Raw genomic sequence first — 13,134 nt, 5'->3', positions numbered from 1 at the left:
AAGAGAAAGGCGAAAAGGTGTGATGCAGGACAATGCAACAAGTGGAACGAGGTTGTCATTGAGGATTGCGCGATGGATGACTCTGATCATGAGTTACTTATAGATTGTGATTCTGATTGAATAAGCTAGTAGTGTGTTATGTAGTACTTTTATATCCAAAATGTTTCAGAACCATAATGTTTCAGAATCATAATGTTTCTATTGCATTGTAATGTTTTTTCCAATTCACAGAAAAATCGCAAGAGCTTTCCTTGTTTTATTAACAACCATATTTGAAATATTCACATATGATAAGATATCACCACATGTCAGCACAAAATACATCACAATAAACACAGAATATCACAAAGTCCACATAATTCACATCACAGTCATTATATCGTCCACATCACATAGTCTACATCACAAAATCCAAATCACATAGTCCACATCACAAACATTACATAGTCCATAACATAAAGAGCACGGCTGATCATCCACATACCTAGACTCACTTCCTTCTAGTCTTACCCTTACCCTTGGCCCCAAGAGCGTCGCTGCTTGAAGTGTAGGGGTCACGTGGGCGACGTCTACGTGGGGTGAGCTGTGACAGCTGAGTTGTGGGAGCATCCTGCAGCTGTGACGATCCAATAATGTCGTGACATATAGCCACAATGTTTTCCTCCCCCTGGTCGTCATCCTCGTCGTCATCGTCATCATCATAGTCTTTGTCATTGTCCATGCTTGCAAACGTATCCCGCGTCGAACGCGAGGTGATCTGTCCAACTGCAGAAGGTCCAACCGTGGGAGCTGGAATTTGAATGTGCGACTGCATAGGAGGCACAGGAAGCTGCACATCCACGCTTGCTAGGGATCTGCATCCACGAGTCGCAACATGACGAAGGCGACGTGACACCCTCTGTAATTGAAAGGTTAGTTAGACAAATAGTTTAGAATATACAAATAAACGAATTAACAAGTTCATACTCACTGATAGAAAGAAAGTGTCATGGTGTCTGAAGTCCTCCGTGAGATACGCTCAAGTTCACCCATAGATACCAGCATAGAGTTTCCCTATGCACAAGTGAAAACATTAGGATGCACAAAACAAAACATAAGACATCAAATTAACAAAACTAAATTGAGTAAACAAATTGGTACCACTATGTCTAGGATTAGAGTGGCTTCAATTTCTTGCTCGATCAATTCTTGAATCGGACAGTCGTCATCGGAATCTAAGGCCCGTGCAGCCTCATATGGCTCATCCTCATCCTCAATCTGAACATCAATACTATTTGAGGCTCTGCATATGTGGTCCATATTGGATGATAGGGGCACAGGAAGATAAGCACCATTATCTAGTTATGGAACTCCTGCATCGCGTCGAAGGAGCAAATACTATATTAAAGTCTCATCAAACGAATTAATGATACATATGATGAACGTGTTAAAGACGCTTCCTAGGATGATCCTGGCTAAAGGGATCTCCTAGGGGTACCACCGGATTCGAGGCCCCACAAACGCCATGAACTGGACGGGAAATCTCAACCTCGTTCGGGCCGATTAAGCATCCGACACAACAACCACTTCTTCCGGAAGCTCAGGCAAAGGAGCTTCACAAGGAGATGCATTTGGTACTAGTGGAGATAACCCGACTGGAGCATCACAATGATCAAAGGATAAGTTTCGAACGACCACATCCAAACATGGAAGAACGATCGTCATGACAATTTTGACATATTTCACCCAGTCATCTTCAGAGCATATGGAGATCAACCGTCAAAATACTGTCCTAGATGCAACATGGGACAATAAACCCTCAATCGATATGCCAGGGTCGTTTTAATTGCAACTAATCTCCTCACAAGCTCTAGCGAAAATCTGGCCAAAAGAGGGCCTTTCATCGAACATAACTGTCACCTTCTTCATTCCATCAAAACTAACATTCCCATAAACATCTTCCTCCACGCTTCCTCCATGGTATAGTGTCACTAGGGTGTCCATCTATTGCAAACACAGATTCATAACTCAATAACCATTAAAGATGGTACCTGAGTAACACTCTCAACTAATGCCTAACTTATTACTGTCCACATCTACTAATCTACTAATCCCTAAATAATAAATTATAAATAGTATTAGGTGCTTACTAACTAATAACCATATACTAACTATTAAATGAACACAACAAAATATACCTAATCTACCACTGATGTACGAAAACAGGGTCTACATGAGGTTAGGGCGGTGCGACGGTCGAGGCGGTGCGGCGAGCAGGCTGGGCGGTGCGGCGGTCCGGCGAGCAGGCTGTGTTGGTTAGTACTATCAGTAAAAAATTCGGCAGCACCTCCCTTATACGGTGAGGTTTCTAAAACCTGCAAAGAAAAAATAGCACGATGGCTACCATGCACACTTACTATATACACTAAGTAACTATAACTAAGTAACTAACTATACCAAATTTGCTAAGTTGAAAAATCAAAATTGATTAGGTACAGTATAACTAAGTAACTAAGTATACTAAATAGCTAGCTATACTAAAAAATTGATAAGTAACTATGTAACTAACTATACAAAAAAATCAAAATTTACTAATTTGAAAGTAACTATAACTAAGTAACTAACTATACTAAATAGCTAGCTAACTATATATTATAACTAAGTAGCTAGCTAACTATATACACTAAGTAACTACAGCTAAAACATCAAAATTAACAAAACAGTTACCTGCGGAGGGTTGCACGGCGTCGCCGACGGAGGGGCGCGCGGTGTCGCCGGCAGAACGGCGTGCGGTGGTGGGCGGCGGCTGCACGGCCCGCGTCAGGGAGAGAATGGGAAGGAGGGTGACGGCCCGCGCCTTAATTTCTAGCTTGGTGTCAAGATTTGTGGCACCGAGCTAGGAGGCCACGTTGGCACCACGGCAGCCCTGGCCACCACTGCCACGTCAGCGCTCGGCACTATAGACTATGGTGCGAGCTATGTTGCCTTGACACCATAGTCTATGACGTCGAGCAAAGGGTCTAGAATAGAAAATAAGTTATTTATGGGTTTAAACGTGAATTGTTTTTTTGAAAAAAATACTAAAATAAAAAAAACGGTCGATTTGAGGGGATTTTTTTTCTACCGTGTACGTGAAGTCTGCTGGACAGTTGCTCTCCATCACCTTTGCGTAACCTCAACCTTATCGGCTACTGCTCCTGTAGTCCCATCCTTAGGTCGTGTTCAGTCTGGGCGTGGCTATTACTGTGCGACGACTGATGAGTCACACTGACAGCATAAGGCGAGGAACACCAACGTCGCCGTCCTCCGCAACGGGAGGCACAAGGAGTATCATTCGTGACCAATGAAGTCATTTTTTTTCTCAATTTCTGACAATGTATCACCTGTCTGTGATAAAAGCAACGAAGATTCTACCTACTACTATTATCTAATATTCATATAATTTTTTGCTGCCTAATCATACAAGATACTGAAGATGCCACGAAATTTAGTCTAGAATACAAATTTTTCGACTAGTTTCAGTTTCAACAAGGTGTGTTAGTCATGTTCCTTCCGTCCGAAAATAAGAGCTGTCTCGCTTTCTAGAAATTAAATAATTTTAAATGTAACTAAATATATAAAAATATTAATATTTATAGTATATATGATAGATAGATCATTAAATCTATTTTTAATAAACTTATTTGAAGATGCTAATATTTCTACAAACCTAGTCAAAACTTTAAAAAAAACTTGACTGACACGACACTTATTCTGAGGCGAGTGATCGAGTAACTTCTATCGACCTTCAAGCATGATGGTTGTCGCACTGTCAAACACGCTGCAGTCGGGCTTGGTCGATGATGTGTCTGTTTCCATTAGAACTCTCCTAGCTGCGAAGCCAGGTTGCTTAGGAGTCGGCAGTGATGCGGCATCAGGACTAGCTAACATCAGAAGCACCTGAGACATCAGCGGACGGTCGTCTGGATTCTCTTGCACGCACAGTAGCCCAACCCTGACGCACTTCTGCACTTCGTCTGAGTTGAATTGTCCGTTCATTCTCTCATCTGCTAGCTCTATGCTCTTCTCCTCGTTCCACAAGCTCCATGCCTGCAGTGCAGGGGGAAAAAAATGGTTGCCAGGTTTCAGAAGTTTTTAATGAGAGATACAGCTGGTATTCTATTCACTACATGATGCAAGATTTCGCTTACATGGCCTAGAAGGCTTTGGTTGTTTGAACTGGAATACACTCCCCTGTTCCTCCTGCCACTAACGATCTCCAGCAATAGTACTCCATAGCTGAACACGTCCGACTTGACAGAGAAGATCCCATCCATTGCGTACTCCGGAGACATGTAACCACTGTCGTATGTAAAAGAGGCACATGGATTTGATTAGTACCGCAAAATGTATGTGTACGATGAGCGCTGCATCCCTTAATCTATCACAACTTACTATGTGCCAACCACTTTTAAGGTGTTAATTTCCGTCTCTTCGTTGCCAAATATTCTTGCCATGCCAAAGTCTGAAATCTTGGGAGTCATCTCCTTGTCTAGGAGAACATTGGCCGCCTTCAGATCTCTATGGATGATTCTGTACCTCGAGTCCTGGTGGAGGTAGAGTAAACCTCGAGTGATGCCTTCTATTATACGATACCGCACTTGCCAGTCAAGCACCACAGTGTCTTTCTCTGTCGATATATAGGAGGAGGTTAGGTTTTTTTTTTTTTTTTGCTGTGGAAATATCATCAAATATTCATGGTGAGAAAAAAAAAGGTAGGTACCAAACAGGAAGAAGTCCAGGCTCTTGTTTGCCATGTACTCGTAAACAAGCATCCTTTCCTGTCCGCTAATGCTGCATCCGAGAAGGCGAACAAGATTCCGGTGCTGGAGCTTGGCTATCAGCAAAACCTCGTTCTTGAACTCGTCAAGACCTTGTGCGGATGTCTTCGAGAGTGTTTTCACTGCGATCTCCATTCCATCCTCGAGTTTACCCTGCAGTATTGATGGAGACCAGGGCTGCAGTTTTCAGCACTAGCTTGGGATAAAAGTACAAAACTAAAAAAAAGGTGGGATAAATATGCTGTGTTAGTTGTGGTAGTCTCAAGCAAGTAGTATAATCAGTTTTTTTTTGTTTTGTTGCTTTGGATCATGAATTTTGTTGAAAACCGATTAAATATTCTTTTTCTCGTTAGAAGAAATGTTAGCATGACTATGCATATCTGAGACTGTCCATGTAGATTATATAGGGTGGGTGGCACCTTGTATACTGGTCCAAAGCCACCCTCGCCAAGCTTGTTGTTGATGGAGAAACCATCCGTAGCGGCTGCAATTGTGCCCAGATCAAATATTGGCAGCTCCAGATCGTCACCATGGCTGCTCCCCTCGTACCGACGGCCGGTGCTGCGTGAGCCGCTCCATTTGCTGGATCCTGTGTTGTTGTCATGGTCAAAGTAAGGCATTTGTGCCTTTCCTGACGAAATAGATGTGTGATGACGACTGTTCAGTGCGTGTTACCGGCTGTTCTCGTTAGCCTTCTCTTTCTTAACCAGATGAGGAGGCCAGCAACCGCTAGAAGAAGCGCCAGCAGCGAGACGCTGACACCAACCGCGATTCTAATGCGTGCCGCCCTTGATCTGCCTTCCAGCACATCTGTATAGAAACCAAACCATGCAAGGATGTTAGTTGTTCGGCGGTGGACGAAAAGGGAGATCGTTCGATTCGGTTTCTTTCTTTTTTTCTTTCTGCATCATGCGAATGAAAGGGTGGATCCAGCTCCAGACAGACGAAAGCGCTGCAATCATGCAACGGCGCATGCGATATATTCCTGGACGCGACATGCCAAGCTAGCATCACATGCCCCTAAGGCGTCAACAACCAATCGAGGACGAGATCGGTTGGCATGGGACCTTGCATTGGTTTCGCAATAGAACACGTCGGCCCAGACAAGCCTACCGGGTGCTGTACTGCTGTTGCGTGGATAGATCTGTCAGCTGATCCAGGTCTGCATGAACACCTCGTCAGCCGCATCCGAGGTCCTTTTCAGAGTGAGGCCCTGCTTCTCGACTGCGCGCCGCGCCAGGCGCCAGCCGTCCAACCAAACAGAGCACCGAGCAAAACCCATGGAGTATCCCCAGCTCGGCAGCTAGCTCTACAAGTTCCACCACCAGAGTCCAGAGGGCAGAGGCCTGAGGCGCGGCTGCCGCGCCCGCGCTGCTTGCCCGTGCCGTACGGAGAGTGGAATGGGGCTGGCGACTGCGCGAACCCCGAATCTTCGCGCACGCCGGCCGGCCGGCCGACGACAGGGATGTGGGGGGCCGACCGACCGACCGGCCCGTGGCCGTGGGGGTTTGCTTTGCCGTCGACCCTCGGCCCGTCGCGGAAAAAAAATTAGTGCAGTCGGCTGCAAAGTAGAATGTTTGCAGCACCTTACATAAAAGGAGAATTGGTCTCATCCACAACAGCAATAATACAACTAAAACGTTATCTGGCAATCCTTCTTTTTGTGAGAGGTTTTCTTACAGCGTTGCGGACGCGCATGTGATTTGCTTCTCGCATTCTCGGAAAGCATAAACCAGCGGCCGGCCGGGCCCATGCGATCGTTTGCAGTGCGGTGCGGGCCCAAAATGAAGCGGAATCGCGCGCGTTCCAATCGATTTGGGCTCCTCGGAGGAAACGGTGTTCCACCTGAGCATGAGCTGGCATATAAATCTCTACTATACTTTAAAGGTTGGGAACATCATTTTTCCTTCGTGCGTTGTTTCTGGCAAATGCAGCGAGTGAAACAAAAGTTCAAAATTAAGCGCAGTGGTGAAGTTTAAAATTAAGCGCAGTGCTGGGTTTTGAACCGTCACTCCCCCCCCTTCCGCACCTAGGTTTTATTCACTGGAACTCATAAACATTTATATTCGACAAAGAATAGATATTATAAATATTCTGAATATAGAAACCATAGTAACATATGTGCAACCGACTAGTATCTATCTATGGACCTGTTTAGCACTGCTTCACTATACTTGGTTACACACAAGCCTATATTGACCATAGACATGAGTGATAGGTTGGTATATCTAGGCCTGGGCAAAAAAAACCGAAACCCGAACCCGGAATAGCCGAACCCGAACCTGAAATACTCGAAACCTGAGTTTTGTTCGGGAATTTCGGGTAGCAACTTGCAAAACCGAATTTATTTCGGATAATTCGGGTATCACAATCGGGTACCCGAAATACCCGAATTACCCGAACTTTCATGTGTCATGTATTCATTTCATGTTTAATTATTAATTTGTACATTTATAATTATGTGTAAGTGTGCATAACTTGTGATGGTAGATTGCTTGTGTTTTATATGTCCATGTATATCATTATTCAAACTATATTTTTATACTAATTTAATATGGTGTATGTATTTTTATGAAGCCAACACAATGATTCGGGTAGTTCGGAAATACCCGAACCCGAACCCGAAATTCCGGGTACCCGAATTTTCGGGTATTGTAAAACCCGTTGTAATTTCGGGTATCAATTCTCAAAACCCGAAATTTTAAATACCTGAATTACCCGACCCGAAATTTTCGGGTAACCCGAACGCCCACCCCTAGGTATATCGGCTGATCGGTGAAGTTGCCGACTGGCCAGTATCGACCATATTGAAGTTGCGCGCTAGTAGATACCGAATGTTTTTAGTCACGTGCCACATTCTGGTTCATACACGTTGTTTTCATATCGCGTGAAATCTAAAAAATTCATAAAAAACTTTAAAATTGGCCTATAAATATAGGAGATTTGGATTCATTCACATTCCCTCACTCTCCAATTCGCTCGTCTTCCTTCATATGGTAGTCTCTCACTCTCTGTTTTCAACTAAGATGGAGCCCAAACTTCCACCGACTTGATCAACGATCAATATCCACAACTTTTTGACACAACCTCCCATTGTGGGGTAGGTCTTCTTCGATAGCATTTCTACCGTACATCATCATCATAAGGACGTTTTTGCCTGTCTCTGCTGCCTCATACTATAACCTCTCTTTCCATACCCATAATCTCATCCTTTGTATCTCGACCGACCCTTCACGAATGCTCCGGTTCTCTAATGATGAAACTACTACCATCGACGCTCCTCTTACCACCGACACTCCTCCTCCATCATTCATTTGTCCATATCCTCCACCATATCCATATGAATATACATATGGTGCTCCTTCTTTGTTCTCAAATGTTTGGTCCTCCTCCTTCATATGATGTCCATCCTCCTGCATGCACGATAGTGCCTCAAGCAACAACAATGATGCCGCTTCGAACTAGTCTGCTTCTCTTTAATTCGAGCAATGAAGAGACTAAACAAAGATGTGGAGGATGAAAGGCCGGTAAGTACAAGACACATATTTTTTTTAAAAAAATAAGTCCATATATTTTTAGGCCTACAATAGTTTTTAGTTCATATTTTTTATGTCCATATGTGACTACTGTGCACTATGTGGATCCCATTAATGACAATGATCAGAAGGGGTAGGACTTCTGGGGCCAAATAGTTAGCACCTAAACTCTTCGTCATCAGCTCAAGTGGTGTGCACAAAGCACAATAATGATGACTCAAGTGACGGGAGCAAAATATATCATCTGAATTTAGATAGTGATTATTCCTCCGTGTCACATTAAAGTATGGACACACGATACCCTAGGGATCGCGATAGGGCAAGAGCTGATCAATCGAAGAGAAAGACAAAAAAAAAAAACAAGTAGCAGAGCGAGTAGTGATTGGGACTGGGTCGTTGCGTGCGTAGCCCGACCGACGATATCTATGGAACGCTTAACACGTTTATTCGCTTCCTCCCTAGCTTTTTCATTCTTGTTCACATGATTGATGCTTCCGCTTGTGCCCCACCAGTCACACCTAATGATAAAGGTTAGCTTATCTGATATGTGGATCTATGAGTATTCTTCACCTCCCACTAGCCACTACACCCTCTCCGAAACGAGATTTCACCCACCAGCCAGCAGGTCCAGCACCAGATTCTTGTGCCCACAACAAGTCGAGCTGTGCTCCGGTCTACGTACAGAAGCTTAGGCCATCGTCACCCAGCAGTCCAGCACCCAACACCCCATACAGGGACCAGTTCTATAATTTCAGCCTCTCCACCCACTCGTACAAGCATGCAACACTCGTCCTTCTTCTTTGAGCACACCCCGAAAAAGCGATGCTTGCCCGCTGTCGCTTTTGGACTTTGGTTCAGTGGATGTGGATGGGGAAACAAAAGGAGTACACGTCACCGCTTCATATAAACTCAAAAGGGACCTAGCTCATATCACATACTACAACCATGTGCTTGTTTGATTGATTAATAGGGGCTCAGCTAGCTCGTACACGGGTGGGTAGGAGGTAATTGGAAGCCTGTGCAACGAACGTACCTCCTCAGGTGATGCACGGTGAAGTCGCACGTCAATCAAGCCCGTCTACGTACGTACGTGCCTGTGCCTCAGGTGATGCACACGGTATTATTGCAGCTGCGGCAACAAACAACACAGTTCCTATCTTACTATTATCCTATGCCTTTTTTTGGCTTTTGCTGCACAGCCAAAAGCTCACTGCTTTCGCTAGTGCTATAGTACTTTTGGAAAGTACTCGAGGGCCAAACTAAAGGCGCTCGACGGCCGGGGGGGGGGGGGGGGGGGGGGGCTGTCTCGCTCAAGAAAATGTTCTGTATCGATCAATTGATCCACGATATGTCTCAGCATCTCCATCTCACGGCGCTCGCTCTCGCACTGGAGAATGCTGCGTGGAAGATGATACCAATTCGGCATCTCGTAGCAGCTAGCCCCTCCTCCAACGACATCAATAGAAAGAAATTAACGGGACAAAGCGCGGCGGGCGTTCGTACGTGTACGTACCGAGATCAGAGGCGGCGAGGCGGACGAAGAGGTCCTGCCCGAAGTCGGGGTACACGCGCAGGTCGGTGAGTCCCGTGGTCCACATGACGCAGCCCGACCCTCCGCCGGCGCCGCCGCCGCGCCCGCCGCCGCCGCTGCTGACGTTGGCGCTCGCGTACGCCGTGCAGGAGCAGTTGCGGAGGCACGCCTGCCGGCACTGCTCCAGCGTCAGGCTCCAGTCCACCGCGCTGCGCTCCGTGTCGGGCACCTTGGCGTGCCGCACCGCGACGAACCCGTCGGTGGTGCTGGTGGTGCCGTTACGGCGGCAGTCCAGCGGCGTCGACCGCACGCAGCCGTCGCGCCCGTCCCGCAGCGCCCACGCCGCGGGGGTCCTGGGTGTGAAGCCGCGCAGGCAGGAGCACACCGGCATGTTGTTGGTGTCGCACACGCCGTTGGCGCCGCACGGCGACACCGCGTCGCACTGGTCCTTGGGAGCGTACCAGTACAGGTTCCACGCCCGCGCCGCCTCCACCCACGTCGAACGCTGCAGCAGGCCGTAGTTGCCCGAGCTCACGACGCCCAGATGCGAGATGATCGACGCGTTATGCACCTGCGCAGTGTGTCAAACGGATTTAGTTTCCTTCTTCTTACGTTGTGGATCGATCGATCAATGACCGTACGTACGTGTACGTACCTGGAAGCTGTACGTTACTTCCTGCGCGCTGTTTATGAAGCTGAAGGTGAAGCCGGAGTAGGTGGCGGTGTCGGGCACGCCGGTGAACTGGACGCCGTCCCAGGGGCCGGAGCGCCAGACCTTCTCGCCGCCGTTCCAGATGAACACCTGCGGGTCGCCCGTGGTGTCCATCACCATGGCGACGGGGCCCGTGGACGGGTCCGACGGGCTCTTCCACGACGTCAGCGTCCGGTTCTTCCCCTTCACGTAGTCGATCCCCAGCTTCATCTCCGGGAGCAGCGTGTCCGTCGGGTAGTCGAACCCCTCCCACGCCACGGCGCCGCCGCCGCCGGCACCGTCTTTCAGCACCAGGTTGCCGTTGTCGAGGATCTGGGCGGCCGGGCTCGCCAGCCGCCTGCTGGACGCGCTCCGGACGGACCACACCACGGTCCCGTTCCCCGCGGCAATGGCCAGCGTGCCGCCGCCGGAGACCGACAGCGTGGCGCCCGGGTTGTCCCCGACGGCGCCCGCGATCGGGGCCTCGCGGTTGGCCACCCACACCACAGTGCGGAGGGAGACCTTGTTGTACCACACGCCGAGGTACGTGCTGTTGGCGCCCGGCGGGGTGAAGAAGCCCAGCGCGAAGTTGCCGTCGCCGCCCGAGACCAGCGTCTCGTTGGCCGCCAGCGGGCTGCTCGGCGTGATGGTGTCCCTGGCGGCGTGGCAGGTCGCGAGGTGGCCAAGTAGGTAGAGGAGGAGGGCGCAGCCGCAGAGCAGTGGGGACGCCATTGCTCGGCGCGGACGACGGGCCGCCAGCGCCTCTGCCGCCGCGTGGGTACCGCGAGTGGCGTCTCTCATGCACGTTGGAGCTGAAGGGACAGGGTGGTGCCGTGGTGGTGGTGAATGTCGTGGAGCGTGGAGTGGCGGCCACCGGCCAGGGGGAGCTGTGGGCTGTGGCTGCTTATCTCTGGTCACAGCCTCACAGTCACAGGCCACTTGGACAAGGAACCGACGGCACCATTTGTGGTTCAGGTGTTCCTCTGTATCACTACTGCATGTGGGTTTCAGAAGTAAATTCAATCACCAAAAGCCCATTCGACCTAAAAATTCCAAACTGTCTGCCAGAAATAAATCAAATCAATACACAAGCGCTATCCCATGAAAGCAAACAGAAACTAGCTAGGACGACAGCTAGAAGAAAAAACAAACAGAGCGTGTAGCAACCAACACAAGGCTTCGTTTAACAACCAACACGACGGAACGCCACATACACGCAAAGGCGCATAGCAACACAAACCGCCAGCCTAGGCCAAGCAAACAAACAACATTGTAAAGGACTTCAGGCATCGCTCCTCCGGTTGCAATCAGCGCTAGTGCATGATCCTCCGCTTCTCCGTCCTGATCATAGTGCACCGCCGTTTTTGTGAAGATGTCAGCGCCTTTCCTCAACTGCTCCAGCATTCTCGGTACGAGATCTTCCTCCTAAACAAATACGATCTCTAGCTCCCAAAAGAGCGCAGCATATATCAGGTAAGCCAACAATTTCCAAACTCCCCTGTTTTCGATGAAATTACGAACCCAAACCTAAAATCATTCATAAGAACTAGACCGACAATTGGTCTAGTCATGAACTGTATTTCAAGTATTACCTCCGTTTTCGAATATTTGTCGGCCGCTAGTTTATTTTTAAACTATCACGTGACAAATAAATAAAAGAACCGAGGAAGAACTAGTTTTTTGTTTAGTTTATAGAATAGGGCCAGCTGACACATCTTAACCTCGTCTCTTACGATCTCCTGCTAATTAAAACTGTCCAACTATGATATTACGGATCCTATTGAGAACTATACATAACTTTTATATAGACACCAAGATTGTCTGATATTCTATAAACTTACAACAACATTTTGGAATCCTAAAGAATTTTAGCATATCTTGGCCGCCTCCGTCAATATTTTAGCATCTCTTGTACAAAATCATTTATGTAGTGACGAAATGTGTTGTTTTTAAAAATTACTTGGATAATTTTTTTTGAAACAAATATTTATATAAAGTCTAATGATCTGGAACAATCGCAAAAGTTCAATCTACCCTACCCTCATGACTGAAGTGGCGCCTGTAGGAATTAGGATGGCTGACGCACGGCAGCCAAAAGCACTTTCAAAATCGTACAAGTTAAAGAATTTCAAAAGTTGAATTAATCCGATTTTAAGGTGTAGAGATAAATCGGACTCTCATAATGGTAGTTGAGACCTGACTCAGGACCTGAGGCCATGGAATGTTAGGTAGACGTGTGAATTTGGATGACCTAATAGTGCTAGGACTGGGCCGAAATAAGCTTACGTTGGGCCAGCCTTTCCTTATCTCAGCGTGGGCCAGCCCACCTCCGACGTCTTTGATTACTTTTGCCGATTTTAGTATCACTCGAATTTTGCTGACCATTGAAAAATACTCAAATTTAGAACGTATTTTATCTTATCATTTATTAAATATATCTGTGTATTGCAACGAAAGAAAAATAATAAAATATTTGTGAAAATGGAGTCAGGAATTATACATAATAACGGTTTATGCTTCAGCATTCTATAAAATTTTGGAGTCACAATTTATTTATATGAGGACTATAACATCTAA

General features: G+C 47.1%; 1 protein-coding gene and 1 long non-coding RNA gene across 2 annotated transcripts; both read right to left on the bottom strand.

The window, feature by feature from the left end:
* Positions 1-358: 358 nt before the first annotated feature.
* Positions 359-1,368, bottom strand: LOC103651135 (uncharacterized). Its single transcript, XR_564583.2, has 3 exons — positions 1,141-1,368; positions 971-1,053; positions 359-898 (listed from the first exon to the last, which is right to left on the bottom strand). It is a non-coding gene; the product is annotated as an uncharacterized lncRNA (long non-coding RNA).
* Positions 1,369-3,531: 2,163 nt separating this feature from the next.
* LOC100382315 (putative S-locus receptor-like protein kinase family protein) lies at positions 3,532-11,425 on the bottom strand. The gene is made up of 8 exons (NM_001175064.1): positions 10,522-11,425; positions 9,849-10,437; positions 5,475-5,609; positions 5,219-5,388; positions 4,742-4,952; positions 4,414-4,648; positions 4,170-4,320; positions 3,532-4,068 (listed from the first exon to the last, which is right to left on the bottom strand). Exons 1-8 carry the CDS (start codon positions 11,356-11,358, stop codon positions 3,757-3,759), a joined length of 2,640 nt encoding a protein of 879 aa, NP_001168535.1. The 5' UTR covers positions 11,359-11,425; the 3' UTR covers positions 3,532-3,756.
* Positions 11,426-13,134: the final 1,709 nt, after the last annotated feature.

The sequence above is a fragment of the Zea mays genome, chromosome 3 (assembly GCF_902167145.1).
Source record: "Zea mays cultivar B73 chromosome 3, Zm-B73-REFERENCE-NAM-5.0, whole genome shotgun sequence".
In the NCBI taxonomy this organism is placed as follows: Eukaryota; Viridiplantae; Streptophyta; class Magnoliopsida; order Poales; family Poaceae; genus Zea; species Zea mays.
Note: the sequence above shows the minus strand (reverse complement) of the source record. Positions and strands in the feature narration are given on the sequence as shown.